At 33.6% G+C, this 24,687-nt stretch overlaps 1 protein-coding gene across 4 annotated transcripts in view; it reads left to right on the top strand.

Moving 5' to 3' along the window:
• YTHDC1 (YTH N6-methyladenosine RNA binding protein C1) overlaps positions 1 to 24,687 on the top strand; it is a 35,934-nt gene that overhangs the window by 9,544 nt on the left and 1,703 nt on the right. The window contains exons 2-16 of one of the 4 annotated variants that reach the window (XM_019631990.1): positions 3,942 to 4,043; positions 4,423 to 4,751; positions 4,869 to 5,289; positions 9,438 to 9,527; positions 9,999 to 10,052; positions 10,622 to 10,716; positions 12,207 to 12,315; positions 12,405 to 12,522; positions 15,909 to 15,993; positions 16,968 to 17,134; positions 19,650 to 19,732; positions 20,982 to 21,018; positions 21,115 to 21,154; positions 21,265 to 21,327; positions 23,346 to 23,480. In XM_019631990.1, coding sequence (XP_019487535.1) covers positions 3,942 to 4,043; positions 4,423 to 4,751; positions 4,869 to 5,289; positions 9,438 to 9,527; positions 9,999 to 10,052; positions 10,622 to 10,716; positions 12,207 to 12,315; positions 12,405 to 12,522; positions 15,909 to 15,993; positions 16,968 to 17,134; positions 19,650 to 19,732; positions 20,982 to 21,018; positions 21,115 to 21,154; positions 21,265 to 21,327; positions 23,346 to 23,480 — 1,928 coding nt within the window. Of the gene's footprint in view, positions 1 to 3,941; positions 4,044 to 4,422; positions 4,752 to 4,868; positions 5,290 to 9,437; positions 9,528 to 9,998; positions 10,053 to 10,621; positions 10,717 to 12,206; positions 12,316 to 12,404; positions 12,523 to 15,908; positions 15,994 to 16,967; positions 17,135 to 19,649; positions 19,733 to 20,981; positions 21,019 to 21,090; positions 21,155 to 21,264; positions 21,328 to 23,345; positions 23,481 to 24,687 lie in introns of all 4 variants that reach the window. The other 3 variants (XM_019631989.1, XM_019631992.1, XM_019631991.1) reach the window with 3 other exon arrangements.

Here is a 24,687-nt window from a genome sequence, read left to right as displayed (position 1 = left end):
CATGTAAGAGGTCTGCCTACCCTGAAAGCTGCCATGGTGGTGATTGACCACAGCCACCATCTAAATGCAGCCATATGAGAGACCCTGGTTGAACTCCAGAAACATAAGCAATAATGATTTATTGTTTTAAAACACCAAGCTGGGGTGGCATGTTACATCCCAGATAATCAGAGCATGCATATATTTTTGTCTTAGTGAAAGATTTTGTTTTGTGTTTTGTACCAAATTTTGTATGTCATGTACACTAGTTATTAACAAGGCTTATGGAAGGCAAGGTTTTATTAGAATCTGATAGTAACAGGAAAAGACTTATAGGTTGACAGCTCACCTGGAGATTCACATAATTGCCTACCAGTTCCCTTCTCCAAACACTGATACTTTATTCTAAATGCCTCTTACCAGAGGTGAAGAAACTGGAGCTCAGATTGGTATTTCCCCAAGAATGCCTAGCTCTTAAATGATAACCTGGATTTTGTTACTACTTCTGAATCCAGATCTCTTTCCTGTGTATCATATTTCAGTAAACAAATAAGTGGTTCATTAATGGAGAAAGGTAACTTAAAATGTAGACATTTATATCATGGGTTGGCAAACTTTGTAAAAGGCCTGATAGCAAATAATATTTTAGGCTTTATGTGGGCCACATAAGGTCATTGTCATATATTTTTCTTTGCTTTTTTTGTTTCTAAACACAACCTTAAAAATGCAGAAACCTTTTCTCATGGGTCACAAACCAAGCTATGGGCTGAATTTGTCCTGTGTGTCTTAGTTTGCCATATTGGTTAGCTTATTGATATCACTGACTATAATAGAGATGAAAATGTGTAGACCATTAAATGAGGATGTTGTGGTTCTTCTTCAAGTAAATTTAAGATGCAGTAATGTTAGTAATACAGAGCTTTCTGGTGTGGTGCACTAATTTGAAATCAATCTATTAGTGCACGCTACCTTTTAATCACTTGCATTTTTTTGTTGTTGTTTTTTTATACTTTGTTTAAAGGTGCTTTTAATATTTCTCATCTAATTTAACCCTAGGTTTAGAAAGCCTGACCTCTAGACTCATCCATTTCTAGACAAGTAAATCTGGTCAACTTGAACTTTTGAGCTTCTGTTTCTTTTTCTTTTTTTAAAGATTTTACTGGGGAATTGGGGGAGGAGAACAGTGTTGGAGAATTGGGGAAGGGGACCAGCCAAGTTGTTGTTCTTCAGTCTTCGTTGTGGAGGGTGCCAGTTGCCATCTGGCTTCCCATCGGCAGCTCATGGCCTCTTAAGCTCAAGGTGCTGATTCAATCTTAGTTGCAGGTGGGTGTAGCCCACCATCGAACAGGCAGTCTTGTTACACCAGCTGAGCCGTCCTGCCACCTGTTGGCAGCTCAGGGACAGCTCAGCTCGGGCGCAGTGTCACTGGCTCATGTCGGAATCAAACCGGCAGCCCTGTTGCTCAGAGCTTGCGCTCTTAAGTCAACTCTTAACCACCTGAGCCACTTGGCCGGCCCTAAGATTCTATTTTCTATTTCTTTATCTGTAAAGTAATGGATGATAAAACATGTTTCATATGATATGTAAATATGATGTGTATGAAAGTGATAGTGTTGAAAAAGAAAGCATTGTTTAATATTTGTCTTAAAAATTTGTAGATGCTTTCTAAAGATTCAACAAATCTCTGAATTTGACTAATATATTTGTTAAAGCTTTTTTAAAAAAAACTTTTTTTACATAGGGAAACCATGATTTAGGTATGTCTGAAATTTAAATTGATTTAAGTTAAAGTGCATCATTTCAAGTGAATTCAAGCTTTGGATTGATATTTCTAATTAAGAAGTAGTGATTTCATTCAGAGATTTGTGTAGCACTGTATTAACTTGCCTATTTTGTTGTGATAGTTTTAAATTTTTTGTTTCTACAAATGTATTTAATTGTGCCATGATTTGTTGGGATCCACTTTTTTACTAACTGGAGAGCTTTTACCCAAGAATCATTAAATATCTGCAAAACTTGAACTTTTTTGTATCAAGTTATGTATTTTTTTATTTATAATATAGAGTCTAAAAATTGTTTGCCACCTTTCAGATCTTGAGAGAATTTCCTCCTTGGTGAAAAAGGTGAATCCAGAAGACGAGAGAAGACTTTTTGATTGGCATGCCTTGATTTTAAATAACATTTTAAAGAATAAGTAAACAAAAATAAAAATATAGTATGTATTCATTTTAGAAAAGTGGTAAAGTACAGATAAACATTGTTGCCACCCAAAGAAATCAATTGCTCTGCCGTTCCAGGCATATGTAATTTTCAGATGTTCTGAAATAGCAACTCTGTCTGGCTCTAAATACAGAGGAAGGTGTTAACCTTTTCCATATCCTACCTAACCTTGCTTTCCTTCTTTTGATGACTACATTAACTGTTTTATTTCTTTTCACTCACTGATTTCTGTCACCTTTTAGGGAAATATGAATCCCATGTAACCTGTTTATAGACCTCAGGTTAATAACCCTTGCTATACTTTGAGTGTGCTTTGCTTTTTGGTTGGAGCCACAAATTGTCCGATCTTATCAGCTTCATGACTTTATACCTCTCTTTGCCACACTTTAAATTCAGAAAGATATTTTTGATACTGAATATTTAGTGTTGAAAACATTTACCTTTAGTGCATTATTTTAAAAAAATCAGTTTAACGAGTAAACATGTGCATGTATTTTTAAGATTCATTTTTGAGGGTGGGCATGGGGTGACAAAACTGAGTTCTGAGTTTTATGATCATTGAATAGTGTGTCAATTATAGTCAGTAGTTGCCTGGTCTGAACAAGTTACACTTGTTTAGTCCATATCAGCAGCCTCAAACATTTTTTATTGTACAGCACATCAATTTTTTTCTTTTAACTTTGTTTTGACATTATTTCAGACAAAGAATCACTACAAGAACAGTACAAATAATTTTCCTTTTTAACCGCATTCCACAAATGTTAACATTTTACCACATTTGTCTTTCTCTCTCATATTATCTTTCACACACATTGTCTCTAAGTGTATGTGGATACATGCATGCAGACACACTTTTTTCCTGAACCGTTTGTCAGTTGCAGGCACGCTGCTGCTTTGCCCCTAAATACTTAAGTATGTATTTCCTAAAAATTAGGACTTTTACTTAACTATAGTACATACTATCAAAAGTGGGAAATTAACATTGATACTTACTAAAATCTATAGACCTTATTTAGATTTCACTAGTTTTTCTAGTTATATTTCAGATCAAGTGCTATATTCAGTTAATCATGTCACTTTAGTCTCCTCTAAATTGGACTACTTCCTTATTGTTTGTGTTTTCATCATGTTGACATTTTTGACCTTTAATTTGGGTTTGTTTGATGTTTCCTCGGGTATAGGTTTAGATTTTACATTTTTCATAGGAATATCACAAAATAGTTGTTCTACTCTCAATGCGTCATACCAGGAGGTCCATGATATTGATTTGATCCACCATTGACGATAACTTTTATTACTTGGTTATTCTGGAGTCTGCCAGTTTTTCTTTTGGTAATCAATAAGTATCTTGCAGGGATAATAATCCTTGATAAATGTATATTTATATTATACACACGTATTTCTATACTAATTTATTGTGCACATTTTAAGCAGTTACAAAATGTAGAACTTAAAGGAGTGAGATACAAATGTAGAAGTGCTGACATTTTCTTTTTGTACCCCAGTATATCCCTCCACACACTCTGGGGTGTATACTCCTGGCTTTGTAGAGCAGACTCTGTATCATGCCCTCTGTCTACCTTGTGTGGTTTTTATAGGAATTATTTGTATAGCTTAATTTTGAAGTGAAAGCTTCTTGAGGGTTATGTTCTTATACTTCTGTAGCCTCAGCATAGCAAGTACTCAAAAATAAATGCTTAATGATAATGACTTTTCCATATTTTGACTTTTCTTGCTTTCAGATGGAGAACTTAATGTTTTAGATGATATTTTGACTGAAGTACCAGAACAGGATGATGAGCTGTATAATCCAGAGAGTGAACAAGATAAAAACGAGAAAAAGGGTATGTAAGATTTCTGTTATTTTTGTTAAAATAACAGTGTAAAGAGAGATTTAATTTTTTAAGAAAGTGACTTTGCTTTTGTACTTGTTTCTTGAGGCAGTTAATACCAAAAGTACAATTATAAACTGGGTACCTAATTCCATATGAATAAGAGTAATATTTTTTCAAATGTGTGAAACATCCCAAATAGATGAATTTATTTCATTGTATGAGAGTTATGTTTTCTTTATGATTAACTTTGGAGTAAAAATATTTCAGAAGATATTTTAAATAAATGAGGCTTTTTTCCTCTCTGATGATACACAGTATCTGTTTATGTTTGGTGAAATAAATGGAATACACAAATAACTTTTATGTCTTTTTAAATTGTATTTTTAAGGATCCAAAAGAAAAAGTGATCGAATGGAATCTACTGACACTAAGCGACAAAAGCCTTCTGTTCACTCAAGACAATTGATTTCTAAGCCACTGAGCTCATCAGTTAGCAATAATAAAAGATTAGTTAGTACTAAAGGAAAGTCAGTCACAGAGTACAAAAATGAGGAATATCAACGATCTGAAAGAAACAAGCGTCTAGAAGCTGATCGGAAAATTCGTTTGTCAAGCAGTGCCTCCAGAGAACCTTACAAGAGTCAGCCTGACAAAACTTGTCTCCGGAAAAGGGATGCTGAAAGGAGGGCCAAATCGCCTACACCAGATGGTTCCGAGGTAGTAAATATTATTGCAGATATAAAACAGCAATTTTTTTTGAGGCTTTAGAACTATTTGTTCATTCTGACCTTGTCTATTATATGACTCTTAATTCCCTTTTTCTTTAAACATCAGAGAATTGGGCTTGAAGTGGATAGACGTGCAAGCAGATCCAGCCAATCTTCTAAGGAAGAAGTGAACTCTGAAGAATATGGCTCTGACCATGAGACTGGCAGCAGTGGTTCTTCTGATGAGCAGGGCAACAACACTGAGAATGAGGAGGAAGGGGTGGAAGACGTGGAGGAAGATGAAGAAGTAGAAGAAGATGCAGAGGAAGATGAGGTGGATGAAGATGGAGAGGAGGAGGAGGAGGAAGAGGAAGAGGAGGAGGAAGAGGAGGAGGAGGAAGATGAAGAGGAATATGAACAGGACGAGCGAGATCAGAAGGAAGAGGGAAATGATTATGACACTCGAAGTGAGGCTAGTGACTCTGAGTCTGAATCCGTTTCCTTCACAGATGGGTCTGTCAGATCTGGTTCAGGCACAGATGGATCAGGTACTACTTCTTGTATGTAAAAGTTTCTTTTTTAAAAAAATATTTGACCTGATTCGTTTTATTTTTAAACATGTTTAAATTGAATTATAAGGTTTTTGAGGAGATGAAGAATGTGAGAAAGACCGTCTTGCGGTTCTTTTTAATTATATGCTCTTGAGTATTATAAATACATGCATTTGAATAAGATTTACATACTTTTGTAAAGGCATTTCACAGCTACAAATGATTGTGTTAAATGAACAGAAGTCCAAATTTTTTTCTCTATAAGGGAAATGTATTTCAGGTCTTCATGTTACACATTCTTAGATTTTTCATATTAGTCAACAGCAGCTTATTTAGACACTGATGTACTTGAAGTATATTTATATAGAACCCATCCACTTGGTATTAAATGCTTCTAGATTTTCATCATGTGGCAATAAAAATCAAAAGAATTCTATTTCTTTCTCTTGGTAGCACAAACTTTCATTTCATTTTCATATCTGTGCGTTGACTCACTGGGGCAGGGTCTCTAGAGAGCTGGGTATAAAGGCACAAAATGGAAAATAAGAGTATTAAAAGTGGAGAGGTTGGGTAAGAGCATCTTGGGTCATTCTTTCATTACTACACATCCTACCATTTTTATCCCTGTCTAATCCATGTAAATGTAGGAATCTTAAGTAGTTGCAGTCACTAGGCTGAGGGGTTGCTTTTTTGGGGGTAAATTCTGAAGGTACAGCAAGGAGAGGTCAGGGTACTTATAGCTCTTTGGCCATTACATGATGATTATACTCTCAAAACTGTCTTATGTAAAGATGCAGCCAGATCTGCATAAGCAAAATGTACTAAACATTGGAATACAAGAAAAATACTATTCTTTTGTTATATAGGATAGTTACGTAGTCATTATAGAATTTTAATAATTTAGTAGTACATTATTAGTACGTCATATTCTTGATATAGTATAGATGATAAAGCAAATGGCCAGCTATTTTCTAGGGATTGGCAACTGAAGTGCTTTCTACCTTCTGCTCACTGGAGATCTAACTTTGGGAATTGTAGACAGGTTTTCAAAGGGGGTTGAAGGTTTTAAAGAGTTAAACTGAATAGATGAGTAGTTGGGTTTGATGTTAAAAACTTGTGGAATCAAGTTTTTTAATACTACTCTCAGACATTTTGAAAACTGATGGGATATGTCTTTATAATTTATAATTATCGAGAACAAAATTTACATTGGTAATGTGAAAGAATGTTCATTTATTGTGGAGAAGTGTATAACATGGGGTTAGGAACATTTTATTATAGGGCTCTTCATTTTGGTATCCATGTTAGAAACTATTTCTTAGAATTAAATGTTTGTCTTGTTTAAGTCCTACAAAGGAGACTGATTTAAATGGATAGGGCCTGAAATAATCTGCATTTTTAACAAGCTCCTAGAGAATGCTGATACTGTAGTAAGATACTTATTGATTCTTTATATTTTTGTAGATATTTCAAATTGAATGGTTTTATAAAACTTTGATATCAAAACTATTAAGAGAAGAGATACATTGTTTAAAAAGAGGTACCTGGGAGTCTTTATTTTCCTTATTAAAGGAAAAATTGCAAATTTTCCTTGGACGATCTCTTATGTGGAACATGTTTTAGAGATTGTATCTAGTATGCAAGAAATTATTCTTTTTATCATGGGGTGTTTTCTCTTTATGATAATGTGCAAAAGAAAAATGGAATAGGTTTGGGACTCCTTGATTAGGAGATGTCAGTTTTTAAATACAAGGGATTACAGTTTCTGTGTCATCAAGTTTTTAGATTTCAGTTTATTTTACCTTATTTTTTCTCCAATTTTCAGTAACTTCCTTACAAAAGTGTCACACTTTGGTGGTGGGTAAAGGTGGTTGTTAGATGACTTTCGTTGTCCTTTAGATCTGAAGATAATAGTTTGGAGAGGGGATCATAACTTAAGAGCAGTGGAGTTATTTATACAAAAAAGATTTAAAAAATCCTTTAGTGATGCCAGATTTAACATTACATAAAAACAGTTGGGCAGAATCCTGTTATTTTTTTCTGCATTATCATAGTGAGAGATCTTTTTAGTAGTTTGAACCATGGAATTTTTAAAAAATTAAATTTATTGGGGTAACATTGGTTAATAACATTATAGAAATTTCAGATATACAACTTTATAATACAGCATCTGTATACTCACTACCCAAAGTCTAGTCTCCTTCGGTCACCATATGTTTAACGCCCATAAAGTATTGTTTTCAAATAGCAACAGAAGATGTATTATCCTTAGTGATCAATTCATAAGGCTAAGACTTCTAAATATTCAGAGGAAAAATGTAAAGAAACATGTTAGAATTTTTGAAATACTGTAAAACAATTTGGACAAGGTTTTATTTTTCTAATCTCTTTCATATGGATGTCATATTTATTAATTCAGTGAATCCACTTCCTACTATATACAGGGACTATATAGAATGTGTAGTCAGTCAGTGAACAAAGCAGACATGCATGAGGAAGATTTGGATTTAACAAAACCTGTTTCTCATCTATTGAGGTGAGATTCTCAGTCATTTTATAGTAAAAGGCTTCAGTCTATTCACTTGAAGTCTTATAGCTTGCCCTGAGGGAAAGGATTTTAAAACTTTTGAAAGTCGGGTATCAATTTTCAAAGCCAGCAAGCCTGGAAATAAATGCTTTTCTCTATAGCTGGTTATTTGAAATACTATTCCTTCATGGTTGCCAGCTTTATATGGGCTTGTCTTTGTAATTGTGCCATTATGTGCTTCTTTGCTCTTCCCTTTCAACCCTAAGTTAGGAAAATCAGTCATTTAGAAGCTTCTTACATCCACAGGGAGAAGCAGTTATTAGTAAATTACAAAGGGAAAGATGCTTAAACTTTTAAAAGACAAGAAGCTTATGATGCCCTTGCAGTTTTCTGTCTGTAAACTACTTAGACCTAGAATCCTCTTTCAAGAATAGTAGTAAAATACCTTTTCTCTTTGGTCAATAAAGATAGAGCTCAGGGTTTGTACTTTCAATTTACAGGACTTGCGCTCAAAATTAGGTTCTGCCACCCAGGAACTGTGGGACCTTGGCCAAGTTAACTACCCCTCTTGAGGTTTCCTTTTTTGTAAATGAGAATAATGGCATTATGTATCTCATGAGCTTGTTAATGAATATTAAGGAAAATAATTTACTTAAAGCTTTTAAAGTAGTTTATAGAGTCATTATAGGAGATTGTATGTAAGATCATTGATGATTATATATCAACTTTCTGGTTTTTTAAAATAAAAATATGTATATCCATTTTTCCCCTTCATAGTTCTTCTTATCTCCTAGCTGAAAAGTAAAGGAGCTTATGCTGGTATAATTAAAATAACAATAAAAAGAGACATGAGAGCCTGATTCCATCTTAGGTCTCATGTGCATGCTTATAAAGTTCCAAATTAAGCTTGAAATGGTTCTTAAATGACAGGTAATGGCAAATTTTATCTGTCTACTGAAGATTCCCATCTTTTTTACAGAAATACATGGGGTATCATTAAAATATTAGGAATTAAATTTAAATTGAATTTGGAAATAAAAGCAGTAAGTCAGGAAGGAGATGGTTAAGAAGAATGGAATCGAAGACATAAAAGCAAGCAATGGCCACCAGAAAGGAATAATTAATTTACTACAGTGTTTTTGTTTTTTTTTTTAAGTTGAAAAGCTTTGGATCTGGAGTTCATTAGACATCTAAGATAGAGTGAGTTGGAATTGTGTTGAAGAATGATAGTATACTTTTAAAAAACAGGACTTAGAATAGCAGCACCTGATGCATAGAAGGGAATACAGTAAATTTTATTGAAAGAAAAGCTGTGTTTGCTTTGCAGGTTTTGTTTCCCCTCTTGGAAAACTTTATTCAAGATCACCTTTAGGATAAATAGTTTTCAATTCTGGTCATGTGTTTTATTGAAATAGTGGGAGAAGCAACAAAATGTTCCTCATTTTTTAACTGTCTTTGAAAGGGAACACCTTATTCTGAGGAAATTGAGGGATCAGGAGAGAGATTAGCAATAACAATACTTAGGGATGATATTGAAAAACAGATACATGATGATACATTCTTGTTACCTGTACCTATATTATAATGTTTTTTAAAATCTTGTTTGAATTTTTTTTAGATGAGAAAAAGAAGGAAAGGAAGAGAGCTAGAGGCATCTCGCCAATTGTTTTTGATAGGAGTGGAAGCTCTGCATCAGAATCATATGCAGGTATTCTCATTTTACCTTTATTTTTGATCTTATCTGACAGAATCTAATGTATTCTGCTGTAGAAAGTGTGGAGGCTGTAGTTTAGTGTGAACTTGTTGATGTCCATTAGTATTGATTTTTGGCATGTTCAGTGTAATAATTATAGAGGAAACTAAGCTTTTTCTTATTATTTTAATCTTGTTCTGTTACTGCTTAAGTGGAATTTCACTTTTTTTTCTTGGAAGATGATGATTCAGTGACTAGTTTTCTGAGTGGGAAACTGTTCAGATATACATTTTGTTTTGAAAAAAATCCAAACAACCCAAAAAGCCAAACACTCGTACACATTGAGAAGTATTTTTTTTTGTGTGTGTGGGTGCGCCAGGAAGAATAATTTGTCTTGAATGAAAACTTTATGTGACAAGACTGTAGAAATTTTGTCTTATCTCTATTAAAGCTCAATCTGAACAAATGTACTTTGGCTAAATACAGGTTCAGAAAAGAAGCATGAGAAATTATCATCTTCCGTTCGTGCTGTCCGAAAAGGTATCATTTAAATTTGAAATTGTTTTCATTGCATGCTGCATAAAGTCATTATTTTGCCTTATTGGTTCTCCATTAATAGTTGGTTTTACTGTATCAATAGTAATGTTCTGATATATTAAATTAAGGGGAAAATTTAATAATATGACTGTACAGTAGAGCTCCATGTTCACTTCTTACTGCATATCTTTAGAACAGTAGCAACATCATAGGATATGTTACAGTTTTTGGACAAAATGGATGGTATATATTTTAATAGCATAATGGTCTATCATTATTTAAATGAATAATCTGATGAAAGAAATCTATAAAATTTGTAGCCATTTTCATACTTAAGTATGGATCTGATATATCGGAACATCACTGGATTAGGTTTTCCTTCTCTCAAAATGCTGGTTCTTTTCTTAGCTTTGCTTTATTATATGTTGTGGCTTAACTTTCCAGGTTGAATGGGTGATTATGAATTTTAAAAGTTAAGGTGGGTGTGGAGGGCTAATTTCAGTTAGTACAACTTACACCCATTTGTGTGATAATGTTCTCTCATTAATAAATTCGGATTTTTTTTCTTTCAGATCAAACGAGTAAACTCAAATATGTCCTACAGGATGCAAGATTTTTTCTCATAAAGAGTAACAACCATGAGAATGTGTCTCTTGCCAAAGCTAAGGTATTAGCATCAATTCTATTAAAACTATCCTAATCTTGACATTTTTATATGGGTTGACTGACTTGAGTATCTTGAATAGCTTAAGATTCTGAGATGAGATCCCCCCCTCCTCCCCAAAAGCTTTAAAGATCCAGAGCCCAGTTACCACTTAGGGCCTGCTTTGTGGTTGGTTAGGCAACCTAATAGAATTTAAATTTTCTTTAAAAGACAATTTTGAAGTTAAATGTTGGATATTAAAGAATATATATGTATATATTATACTTGTACAGTAAAAGATACGTTTCTGTTGATTTTTGTGTTTCTATATTGAATTGCTAATTTATTATACTAACACTTTCTTAAAAAGCTTTAATTAACCAGTTTTTGCTTGCTATTGATGGTGGTTTTATACCTTGAGATCTTGAAAAGGTATTATTCCTTTATGGAGAGTTTTTTTTATTTTTAGAAGTAAGATCACTTGGATTTAGAAGATAAGGAAGAGTTAGCTTAATGGCCCACTCCAGGCCTTATAAAAAAAGGATAAGGCCCCGTTGCTATAGGATGTTGTAAGATATTGATTTTATGTTTTTGCTGCAAAAATACATCTATTTGTTATACCAGCTATTGTATCTTTTCTATTCTTGGATTAAAATGAGTAGTTACAGTTTTTACTGATTTTTAGAAAGTTAAAAACTAAAGTTAAACATTTTTCTAACCATATTTCTGTCAGTATAAATATTCTACATTTGTAACTTAAGTGTATTACCCATCAAACTTTACAGATGGAAAGAATTACGTTATATAGCAAATAGCTATTCTAGTGGAAGTTTCTATTCTTCAGCTGCAGTGGATTTAGTCAGAAGTAATTAAGTCCTTAGTGTGAATGAGATCTAGTTTGAATGAGCAGATTGAACTGAATTAGAGCCTCTGCCTTAACCTTACCATGTTCGTTCTTAATGTTTCATGAACAAAGAATTGCTTAAAATGCTTCAGAAATTAATAACTGTATTGTGGCTCTATTAAAGAACACAGGCCTCTCTAGCCAAACTGTTGGTAACTAAAAATTTTCAGTAGAAAACTGAGAAATGCTAGAAAGTTGACAGAAATTCACTTGATAGGTTTAATAATAACAATAATTTTAAATTGGTACGCAGTTTTTCAAGAATAATGTATATGTTGTGATTCACCTTCAAACAGCATGTTTTACCACAGTAAATGGCGATGATACTAAAATAATTGTAGCTGATTGTTTTTATTATATAGTATCATACCCCATAAGATTTGAAAACCACCCCCCCATGTGTTTAGTTGTTTTAATGATTTCGTTAAGGTTAGTAATTTTCTCCATATTTTTCTTGAGCTTTTAATGAATTATTATTGAACAGCTGATATATTATAGCTTATTTGAATGTAAAGTACAACAGCATCAGTAGCCTTATTTTGTGAATATGATTGGAAACATGAAAGATTTGCATTAATTTCAATCTGTGATCTTTACATCATTTGTGTAGGGTGTGTGGTCCACGCTGCCAGTAAATGAGAAGAAATTAAATGCTGCATTCAGATCGGCAAGGAGTGTTATCTTAATATTTTCTGTCAGAGAGAGTGGAAAATTTCAAGGTAAGAATAAAAATAATTTGTATATATATAAAAACATTGATTATACTTTATTAGCATCTGTATATCATGTTGTGATTTGATTCCCTTAGGATTTGCAAGACTTTCTTCAGAGTCACATCATGGAGGATCACCTATACATTGGGTGCTTCCCGCAGGAATGAATGCTAAAATGCTGGGAGGTGTCTTTAAAATTGACTGGATTTGCAGGTAAATTACAAGTGTAGATAATTAAAGTTCCCCTTGTTTTGAATGAATGGGCCTCCACTCCAGTTGGGAATAATGTTAAAACTCCACGGCTGTTCAATTTTAATTTATTATTATTTCTGATTATTCTCTTTTTTTTTTGAGCGGGGGGGGGTGTGTGTGTGTGTGTGTGTCTCATTCTAGGTTGATTTGGATCCATATAATTTAACAATGTTAAAGTAAAAATAACATCAATATGATTAGCTTGTCTTGTTCATTACCTTTATAATCTAATATAGGATGCAATTTGCAAAGGTTTAGTCGAACTTTATTTTATTCTCTATTAGTAATAGAGCAATAAATTTGTCACGAATCACACAGTTGTTTGGAATGTTACCTGTCATTTTACATGTCATTTAGTTACTGTGGAATGGGAAAATACTTTTTGTCTTGGCTTACATTTTGGAGCTGACTCAGTTGTGAACAAATAGTTTTTTTAAGAAAGTTAACAAACTGTGTTTAGTTGGCATTTTTTGAAACTCGTAATTAATATTTAAATATGTTTATTAGGAAAATAGACTTAACTTTGAACACTGAGCTATTAGCACTGTTATGTTCTTACTGAATGATTATACATGTTAAAAAATGATTAAAGAAGTCAATTTAGGTTATACAAACAAAACTTGAACACTGCATGAAATGGACAGTCTCCTGTGGAGAACTGCACAATGAAGCAGGAGGCAGAAATCTTTTATAGGCTAAAGAATAATGAACAAGGAAAACACAAATAGGAAATATTAAATTGGCTTTATCTACATTGTCAACCTTGTTTGGGGTGGGAAAGCCTGGAGTTGGCTTAGTGTTTAGGTATTGTCTGACTGGATATACTGTGTTACTGCATTTTTGGTCAAGCAGAGCATTTATAGGGACATGAAAGTTATCTAAGTTTCAGTTTGCTGTTGTGGCACCCCGGGTACAAGTATCTCCATCTTGGGCATAGAATGTTATTTAAAGAGCATAAAAAGCTAATTATTTAAGTGACCCTTATATGGCATGTACAAATCTATTACCTATAAAATTAATGTTAAATAAAATGTTAAATAAAACTTACCTGAAAGGGATCCTAGTAATGTTTTGCAAGTTACAAGTTGGCTTAAGAGTTGGATTTTGATGAGAATGGTGGAATTGGATAAGAATAAGAAGGAAAACTGCTGTTCATATTCAGGAAGGCAGACTAGCACAAGGAAGAACATGGAAACAAACTTGGGGTAGGGGTAGGGGAAAATATGTTGAGGAGATAAGGAGTCACCTTTTTTATGAAGCACATAATAAAGAGAAGACCAAAAGGAAAGATAAATTGTAATGTGGGAAAACCTAAGGAGTTAAACCTCTACTATGGGACAGTGAGGAACTATGAGAATACATGGGCAATGATAGTGGAGATAATGTATTAGGTTGATTGTTAATGGAATAGCAAAAAAGTATATGCATACAAATATATATTACTCATCCTACCATTATTTTCTGTAGGGAAAAATTAGAAGCAATCCAAATTTTCCATATAGGAAATTGGTTAATTATGGTTTGTTAAGTAACGTTATGTTATTTAAACGTAATATGCAGAAATAATTGTCCATGTTGGCATGTGATGTTAGGGTGGTAAGACTAGGTGATATCCTGCTACTCCATTGTACCCAGAGTTTTTAAATATAAATTCATAATTCCTCAGAAATCAAAGTTGTAGTTGTTATAATCAAATTATAATCAATAAAACTAAAAAATCTGGCAGTGTATAGGGGAAGCAACGTATCAATTATTTCTCAGCGGAGATAGACATTTTTTTATTATTCAGATGGATAACTGTAAAGGCTAAAGGACAGGTTTGTTAGTCTATGGTTTTATGACTAGAAACATTATTGATGTCATTTAAAAATATTTGGAGATGATGCTTTCTTAGGAGTAGGAGAAAAAATAATTATCCAGTTTTAGATTGGTTGCTGCAACTTGTGTTTTGAATGGTACTTGTTCTATTGACCTTCATTTTCAAATTATTGATAAGGAAATTTGTCAACTTTAAATGATGAACTTAATCTATTCATAGGTTATTATTTTCATATTCTCTTCATTGGCTTATTGGCTATTTTACTAGTATGAAATGCATTTAGCAACAGAAGGTGTACAAATCCAAAATAGTTCATCATCCTAATATTTTGTGCACTCTTGAACCCCTCTTGATGTGTGAAAAAGAATCCCAGTCTTTTAGTAATACCCAGTGGGCATTTTTATCACTCACGGCTCATTTCCCCCATATAGCCACATCACCACCACCACAGAGAGTGCCGCCTTGTTACTTTAACATTAGATAGACTTCTTTCCCTGTAAATGTCAGGTTTTTTTCCTGAGGTTTAAAAAAAGTTACATAAAATTTGAGCATTCAATATCTCATCTTGAAGAAAAGTCATGTAAGATAAAAGAAATGGTTATATAGCTTGTTCACTGGACCAACTTACTTGCTTTTGCTTTTCCCTCTGCATTTTGCTTTTGCCTTTGTTCCAAGCCCTTCTTATTGCTTCACATGTACCCTGCCTTACCGCTTTACATGTGGTTTTTCCTGAGCCGCTTGTCTTCCAGGATTATTCCATATGCCTCTTTTTCCAGGAAGCATTTTCTGATTATTTTCCTCTCCAGAAGATATAACAACCACATTAAAAACAAAACTTCTGTATTCTATTTACGGTACCCACTCTTCTACAAAATAATTGCGTGTGCTTGTTTGTTTATTTTTGATAGCTGTGGAAAAAGGAATGCTAAACATTTGTATTGTTAAGAGTCATTCCATGGATGGTGGGTAATAGTGCCTTATTGAAAGGGGGAAGACACTGGAATCAGGTAAAGCAGCCCTGAACTAAGATAGGGGACAGTTATTTTCATTTGGTATTAACTACCTGGTTAAGTAAGGTTCACCTGTTTGTTGATCAGTTAATAAAAAATACAGTTTTTGATACACAGAATCAAGAAATCTAAACATTTTATATGTCATTGTACACTACCTAAACACAAAGTAGGTGGTGATACCTTTGTTTATAAGCTGAAAAAACTCAGGCTCGGAGAAGTTAAGAGAGAGACCCGGAATTCAAGCCCCTAATTGTCTTAGTTTTCAAGCTCATGTTCTTCAGCACTATATTATTTAGCTTTTTTTTGCGCACACTATGGAGAATGTGGAAGGAGCGCATCTCTGAAGGGGCTTCCGTTCTGGGGAATAAGCTCTGCCAGTCTAAGTGATGCTTTAAAAATTTTAGCCACATTTAAATCATGACTAACATACAAGTAGGATTTCACCACTGAAGGGGGAGTATAAGGTTCTTAAAGGAACCTGCAAAAGAATATAATTGGTATTACTTTGTATTTAGGCGTGAATTACCCTTCACTAAGTCGGCTCATCTCACCAATCCTTGGAATGAACATAAACCAGTAAAGATTGGACGTGATGGACAGGTTGGTTGTTTTAATTGATTCTTTGAAAAACGAATTTAAGCAACCTTATTTGAGATCTTTATTGAAGGACATTTTAAACCATTTCTGAAAGTTTGTGTGCAGGAATAAGGGAAAATGTTCTTATTTGGGATTTATGTTTATAGTGATTATGGCTGATTAATAAGACCTCCATTAATGTTGGAAGTTTTATATGGTATTTTCATTGATACAAATGAAAGAAAATTTTTTGAAGAGAATTGGCCGGATTGATTTTAAATGACTTTTCATTTTATTACTGGTTAACAGATTCTGAACTTTGCATATATTCAAAAAATGTCATTTAACATCTTTGCTTATGTTTTCTGTATAGAAGGAAGCTTTATGAAAAGATCAGAATATGTGTACTAAGATTTTCAAGTCTGCAAATGAAATTAGCAGTGATTTAAAATAAACTCAAACCTTTGATCTTCATAGTTTCTGTATAATTTTGAACCAGAAGTAATGTTTTCATCGTTCATAAATGAAAATGTTGATAATTGGAAAATAAAACTTAATTTTAAAATACCCATACATTACTATGCTTTTGTAGTTAATCTTAATTTATTTCATTGCATTTAGCAGTTCATAATTATCAAAGTTATTGACACATACTAACATACATGTTTTTCCTCCACTGTGTTGAGGTGGATGGATGGCTTTGTCCTGATGTTTTTGTATTTTGCACAAAGAAATATTTGCAGCAGGCGATTATCATGGAGTTTTAGGCAACTGCCTAAGTGTATATATTTAACTTTGGAGATTCTTTACCCATATTAAATACATGAAACTATTGAAAGGTTTAAACCTTTCAAGGAAGTTTATTGGAATCCCATATGATTATCAAGTTTGAGAAGGAAGCCTCCAAGACAGCCTGGTTTTGTTCTTGGACATCAGGAAGATACAAGTCTAAGGTTTCTTCTGTTTTCGTCTTGTAAATTACTACTTTCCTCTTCTAGGAAATTGAACTTGAATGTGGAACCCAGCTTTGTCTTCTATTTCCCCCTGATGAAAGTATTGACTTGTATCAGGTCATTCATAAAATGCGTCACAAGAGAAGAATGCATTCTCAGCCCCGATCAAGAGGACGTCCATCCCGTCGAGAACCAGTCCGGGATGTGGGAAGGTTAGAAACGTTCTTTGGACTGATAATAGGCACATGTATCAGAATAACATGATGGAGGAATGTGATTCGTCAAAAGTTTGTCCTGCGGTAAAGAAGAAAGAGAGAAAATCCTCAAATCAAGCTGCATGGACTAGTTTGTGGCTTCATTGAGGATTTCACATGGTCACCTTGGTCTCAGTCATTTTTCAAGAGGAAAATGGGGATCTTTCCTTATGCAGAAAAAGTTATTTGCTAAAGAGTAATAACCAGTTTAGATTAGTTAATATTCTGATAATACAATGTATAAAATTGAAATGAGGTAGGCCTTTTGCTAAGAACAGGCTAGAAAAGAGGAAGAGGAGGAAGTCTTTATTCGCAAAAAATGTTAATATTTTGTAAAAAGCCTTTTCTTTCAGGTATGTCTCTGGATAAGCCTTATCAGATATGGGACTTTTATAAAGGATCACTAATATTTTTTCAGAAGATGACGCCTCATTTAGAGGATAAAATATTTTAAGTTATTTTGATATTCAAGAGGAGCATTATTGGGACTGTTTCAAATTTTATCACCGTGATGTCTTAACCCCATTGCCAAATATTCTCTAACATGTACCCAGTGAATTCACACATCTTGCTGAGCTTCTGAAAACAGTAGGTCCTTTCCAAAGGGGATCAAGTGGCCCTGGGAGACCCGGCAACAAACCAAAAAGAAGGGCTGTTGCTGTGTCTGTTTACAACTTTTCCAGATGCTGGCAGTACCTGTGGACTTAAAAGTGTTTTTTAGAGGATCGCCATGGTTATTGATCACTACTTTATGAACTAAACAGCATTTTCCAGGAAAAGGGGGTTTAACTTGTTACAGAATTGGAGAAGTCTTTGCAAAGGACTGATTTAAGCCCTTCTACCCAACACCTTCCCCTGTATAGATTTGCATACAGCTAAATCTAAAGTATTCTGCTAAAGACTGTTGGATGTATGGTTGATGGGATGAAACGTTTGGTTAAGTTTCCTTTTGGTGGAAACATCCTGTGGTAGGTACAGATAATCCAACAAGAGTCCCCAGTTCTTTGAGCTTAAAAAGGACACTGTCGATTAGGTAGGAGGAAACCTGGCAGAGCTCCCTTACTTTTGGCCTAAAAGGACTGAGCACCAAGATGTCTTTTGAAGTTTTAAGCTAAGAAATTTCCAGTGCAATACAGTACATACAAGTGAAGTTTTTACCTCAGTTTTGCAATGGACTGCAAACTATACTTATTACACCACTACACCTTCTCTCAAGCCTGCCAGGGCCTTCCTATATGTATGTGGCTTACAGCTTAAAGTCAGTAGTTGGACTACTATATGAACTGTTACTATCAGTTTTATACCGGTCGTTTATGCACACTCCCCAAACTACAAGAAAGCGGTATGTTTATTTTTTAAACCAGATTTTAATTTTCTTAGTTTTATTTATTGTAGATGCAACTGTTTTTATTCTGTTGGGGGTGGGGCTTGGGGTTATTGCATTTAACTTTGAATGAGCTTGTGTTGCAAAAGTTAATGAAAATAGTTATTCAGAGAAATAGCTGGAAAAGTAGTGTTGCTAAGTTGACAGTTTTTTGATAGTTTTTATTTGACGTTAAGGGTAAAAGATTATTACCTAAAAAGCTTGGATATTTAAAAAATTTTGTGTAGCTCTTTATTAAATGCTAAGTAAAATGAAGTGTATTTAATGATGTATTACATTAACAATTAAGATTTATGGAAGACAGTAAAGAGCAGCAACACTGCAGAGTAAAATTTCACCTTCTAAAAAATACACTTTGAACTTGTTTATGAACTCTGTTAAAACTCCGCCCCATTACTTGCCAGTTTTATTTGAAGGCATTGTCTCTGGAAGAAATTTCCTTAATTCCTAAATGTTATTAACTATAGAAATTCAATTTTCGTAGTATTAAGATTTCAAAACTTTCTTGTAAAGTCACTTTTAATAAGTCACATTTTCTGTATGATATGAAAAGTATGATTTTGTGCAAAGCAGAAGAAAAATATTTGAGAAATTCTTAATTTTGTTTGGACTTATCCTAGAATTACATTAATAAGTTTAAATATATAGATTTTAGAATTACCTATTGTATAATGATGATAGGGTTTTTTTGTTTTCCTTTGCACCTGAATGAAGACTTTATTTGGGAAAGTGTATTTATTAATTGTTAAACTGGATATTTACATTAGTTTGTGAGTAGCTCGTTTACTTTCGTTTCGAGTACTAAAATGTGATTTACATATTTTGAGCAGATTACTCTTTCCAACTATCTCATCGTAACATGAGGATTGCAGAGAATACTTCAAACAATACATTTAAAGATTGATTTATAATAATTTGAGGAATTAAAATTTAGAAATTTTAAGATTATTTGCTCATCACAAATTTGGGTGTTATTTTAAAGTAAATAATGGGCTGTTCTCTGTACTCATTTCTGTCAGAAACTCTTACTTTGCTGTTTGTTCTCCCAGCAGTTTTTGGTTTAATTTCTAATGTGTCTAATTTGTGTAGGCGTCGACCAGAAGATTATGATATTCATAACAGCAGAAAGAAACCAAGGATTGACTATGCCCCTGAGTTTCACCAGAGACCAGGTTAATATTTTATAATCCTGCAGATATTTGACTTAAAATTATTACACAACAACAACACAGAAACTTCTATTGTAATTGTATAGTTTTAAAAATGAAAAAGTTTTAGGACACGGCTACTTAAACTTTAGGAAATGATTACTAGTTCTCATTTAGTAATTCTTTCTCTCCTTTATTAAGGTTGTTTATTCTAGTGTGACCTGTTATCATAAATCTGTTAATTACTTGAAATTGCTAATTTATAGTTACTCCACAAATATTGCACATGTATTTTAAGGTTAGATGTAGTTAGGGAAAGCAGTAATCTTACACTCTATGCTTTTTATTCCCAATGATACTTAGTATTTCATGTGATGGATAGCTTAAATTGGAAACTGATATTATGCTATATTTTTCTAAATAAAAATTTTTGACTTCATGTTTTTAGAGGAGAAGTATTTTGTTTGCAATTTAAAGCAACTTTTGAACTAGTCTTTCCCTTAACAGAATTAAAAAAGGCAAACAATACTTAAGATACTTATTTAAAGCAGTCAGTGATACACTTATAAAAATTAGACAATTTGGAAATTGGTGTTAGTGAGCATTACTGCACTATTACATAAGAAGTGGCTTGATAAGCCAATCATTCTTCTCCAAAATGGGATATTCCAGAGAATGAAATTACTTTTTTTCCAGTAACATCGCCATTTAAATGTTTTTTTTCTTTTTAATTTGCTGAGTCCTTACTAAAGGTAGGAAAGAATATTTTTATCGCCATTGTTCTTTTAATTTAAAGTGTATACATCTTTATTTTTGCAATTTTGTTTTTCTTCCTTGTAAGTTTGCATTTTTAAAAATTATTTGTGGTTGATTTAGCAAGACTGAGTATACCTAAGGTGGAAGGTAAACATTTGTTTCAAGGAAATCCTATTACAGTGTCCTCAAGATAATTCCTCTGCCCTTACCTTTCCTGTGGTGCAGAATGAAGAAATTTTCTATCTAGTGAAAATTGGGGTATGGATTTAGAAGATCCATGTGAAAACCTCTTGTGCAGTTTGAATCTGTGATATTAGTAAATTATTTAATTACTTCCTAGATTATCATGTAATCTGAGAAGAATATCTGAACATGGAATAATTCAAAAATAGCTTCACTTAATAGCATCACTATATTTCATGGGAAGAATTGAAATGAGTGGTAAGGAAGGTTTATTATAATGCCATAATAAAAAAAAATTTTTTTTGATTTACTAAAATGCTTGATGTTTGAACAGGGTATTTAAAGGACCCACGATACCAGGAAGTAGACAGGTAAGTTGGGTTCACTCTTGCTTAGTTTTGAATTACATTCTTGGAACTAGTTTATGCATTACCTGAATTTAGTTTCACAAATCTTATTCCCAACAGACGATTTTCAGGAGTTCGCCGAGATGTGTTTTTAAATGGGGTAAGCACTTTATTTTATATATTTAGAGTACATAAAATTAAGATCTGATTTATTTTGTAGTTCTGGGTTTGATTTCTATTTATTATTGACATTATCATCTTTTATTTTAGTCCTACAATGATTATGTGAGGGAATTTCATAACATGGGACCACCACCACCGTGGCAAGGAATGGTTTGTATTCTATTTTACAAGTTATTTAACTTCATTATTTTGAGTGATTACTTAAAATATGATTGTTACAGTTACTCATTAAGAGATGTAAAATATATATCTTTGGAGATAAATAATTGCATGTTGTTTTTAAAACTAAAGACTTATAATTTGATTTGTGTTAATGCAGGTATAATTTATCAGTGTTACGGTTTATTATTATAGTGACTAGTAGTACAGACTCTGCCTGGATTCATATACCTTATTTCTCAGTTCTGACCTTGAGCAAGTTTCATAATAGATTTCTTTCTTAGTTTTCCTTGTCTGTAAAATGCAGTGGGCATTCATTTGTTCATTGACTCATCAAGCTAATATTAAGTACCTACTCTCTGCAGGGTACTTGCTTGCTCTGGGTATATATATGTGAACAAAATGGACCTCATGCCTGTCCTTGTATGGCTTAAAATTTAATGGAATTGTGTCAATCTCATAGGATTATAGAGGAGCTAAATTGACAAAATATATGTAAACTTCAGTGTATAGTGCCCGATCCTAATACTCAGTAAATTCTCGATATAATATAAGGTAAATTAAACCCTGTTCCTAATTTTTAACTTTTTTTTTTTTTTTGAGAAAATTGGATGTTCTTCTTAGAGTATATTTTAAGATATTAAGGATAGCTGAAGCATTAATTCCCAAGAAGTTAAAAACTTGGAAGTTTGGTTTTTTTTGGTTTTTAATTTTTTTTTTTTTAAGATTTTACTGCGGAATTAAGGAAGGGGAACAGCCAAGTTTCTGTCCTTCAATATTAGTTGTGGAGGACGCAGCTAGCTGAGCTCCAAGTCCAGTCACCATCTGGCTGCCCATTGGCAGCTCGCGGCCCCTCAGCTCAAGGTGCCGTGTTTAATCTTAGTTGTGGGGGTGCACAGCCCACCATCCCATGCAGGATTTGAACCGGAAACCTTGTTGCTAAGAGCACACACTCTAACCACTGAGCCGCCCATCGGCAGCTCATGGCAGCTAAGCTCAAGGTGCTGTGTTCAGTCTTAGTTGTGGGTGGGCGTAGCCCACCATCCATGCAGGAGTCTAACTGGCAACCTTGTTATTAGGAGCATGTGCTCTCACTAGCTGACCTGTTGGCAGCTCAGCTGCAGCTCAGCTTGGGTGCAGTTCACTGGCCCATGTGGGAATCGAACTGGCCACGCTTTTGCTCAGAGCTCGTGCTCTTAACCAGCTTAGCCATTCAGCAGGCCCCAGAAGTTTAAGTAGTTTTATTATTTCTACCTTTAAAAAAAAAATTAAATGCTGCTTGTAATGTGGCCTCCTCATCTGGCTTTTGTTTCATGTAAGGTGCTATATACAGATTGATGAATTATAAGATTCTTTTTTTCCTTTAGAGTCTGAAATTTTAAAAAGTAAAAATACTTGATAGTACCTTGGCACTAACAAGGGAAGTAACCTTTGATTTGCTCTTAATCATTTTACAATGTCGTTTAAAAGTTCGTTAGCTCCTGGAGGTTTTTAGGGTTTTTTTTAAAAGACTAGATTTCTACATAGCTGTTAAGATAACTAATTCTAGAGCTGGAATGCCTGATGTGCCTCATCCCCACCTCTTTAACTAGCAATGTGATTTTGCGCAAGTTACTTAACTAGTTGACGCCTCAGTTTCCCTTTCATAAAGTGGGAATAATAGCTATTTCACAGAGATGCTGTGGGAATTAAATGAGACATGTAAGGTGCTTAGGACAGTGCTGGCTCATAGTACATAAGGGTTTGCTATTTCTATTAGAATTTAAATGGTATGATATAAAAGTATAAACATGTTAAACCTTAAAAGATGTGTAATTAGTTTATTATGGGCATATTTTCGACAAGCAAATAGGGTATTTTGAAGAACTTCTGTGCCATCAAAAAAGTAGATGACTAGTATGGGTTACATTATTTGATTGGGATCGATGGTTCGGGTATGGGAGTTCTGAGATTGGTTTATTTATGAAGATATTTGGTAGATGTTTATGGAAGTGGTTTCCTTCTTTTAGGCTCCTTATGCTGGAATGGAACAACCTCCACACCATCCTTACTATCAGCACCATGCTCCACCCCCTCAGGCTCACCCCCCTTACTCAGGACATCATCCAGTACCACATGAAGCGAGATACAGAGACAAACGAGTAGTAAGTGCGCGACACGGCAGCATTGTGAGGGCAATACTTAGAATTCTGTAGATAATTTCAGGGTGGGGCTAGCAGATTATGTTGAATGGTGGACTGTTCATATTCTCACTGCAGTCTGTTTTGGAGTAATTCACAATTTGTGTTTATTAAAAATGGCTAATCCCTTTGGATTATTTAAATAGACTATTTCTTTTACTGGTCAAACACAAACTGTTTACATGGAGGCAACTCCTACATATAACTCTTAAGTAATGTCCTAGGGGTGTAGTAAACTAAGATATTTTCTTTCTGTATTGGGGTCTTTATAAACTGCAGTTAATATTGCAAATAGGTATTTCTCAGCTTTTTGTATATTCTGACTCATTTAATTTTCATAGGCTAGATTACGTGTATTTAGTTATTTAAAGGATAATCTCCAGCCTCATTTAGTCATTTATTTGATTCTACCAAATTTTGTTAAAACTAGTAACCAAGTGAATTGTTTCACCTCCTGTCTATCTCAGATTCTTACGACAATGCTAGGAAATGACAGACAAATGTTAAGAAATGTAGCAGAAGAATAATTGCTGTAGTTATTGATTCTGATAATTTGATATGGTTGATATGAAAGCTTTTTGATCCCTTCAAAACAGGATGAATGAAAGACAGTCTCTAGTTTGATGTTTCTGGGTTTTCATTATAATACTAGTCAGGCTGAGTTTGTTTACTGAATGGTATCATTTTTTCCCCCAAATAGTACTATTATTTTTAAAAGTGAAATTGTCTCCTGGCAGTTGTTAGCATAAATCCTTTGTATATAAGTTTGATAGCCTTAAGGATAGTTTGGTTATTAATTAAAGCAAGATATATAATTTGGAATTACACACACACACACACACACGAGATGATGAGTTTGTGCTGGAACAAATAAACATCCCTTTACCTTCCCACTTAGATGAAGAGCTTGCATAATTGAGAGGGCCAGTCTGCTCAATAGTTTCCTAGCCTGTCTTTCAGATACTGTTATCGGTTGTCATTTTTTCCTTAAGATATTACTCTTTCAAAATCAAGTCATGTTAGGGCCTTTACTATTTAATAAAACAGTTTGAGGATCTTAACTGACTAATGCTTATATAACATTCACATATTCATTGTATGTGAAAGGTAGCATGCCATTGTGCTTTTGAATCTTATATTCTGTATGTTTATGCTGTATGTTTGAAAAGAG

Source organism: Hipposideros armiger, unplaced genomic scaffold (assembly GCF_001890085.2).
Source record: "Hipposideros armiger isolate ML-2016 unplaced genomic scaffold, ASM189008v1 scaffold_1059, whole genome shotgun sequence".
Taxonomy (NCBI): domain Eukaryota; kingdom Metazoa; phylum Chordata; class Mammalia; order Chiroptera; family Hipposideridae; genus Hipposideros; species Hipposideros armiger.
This window is presented reverse-complemented; position numbering and strand designations above follow the sequence as displayed.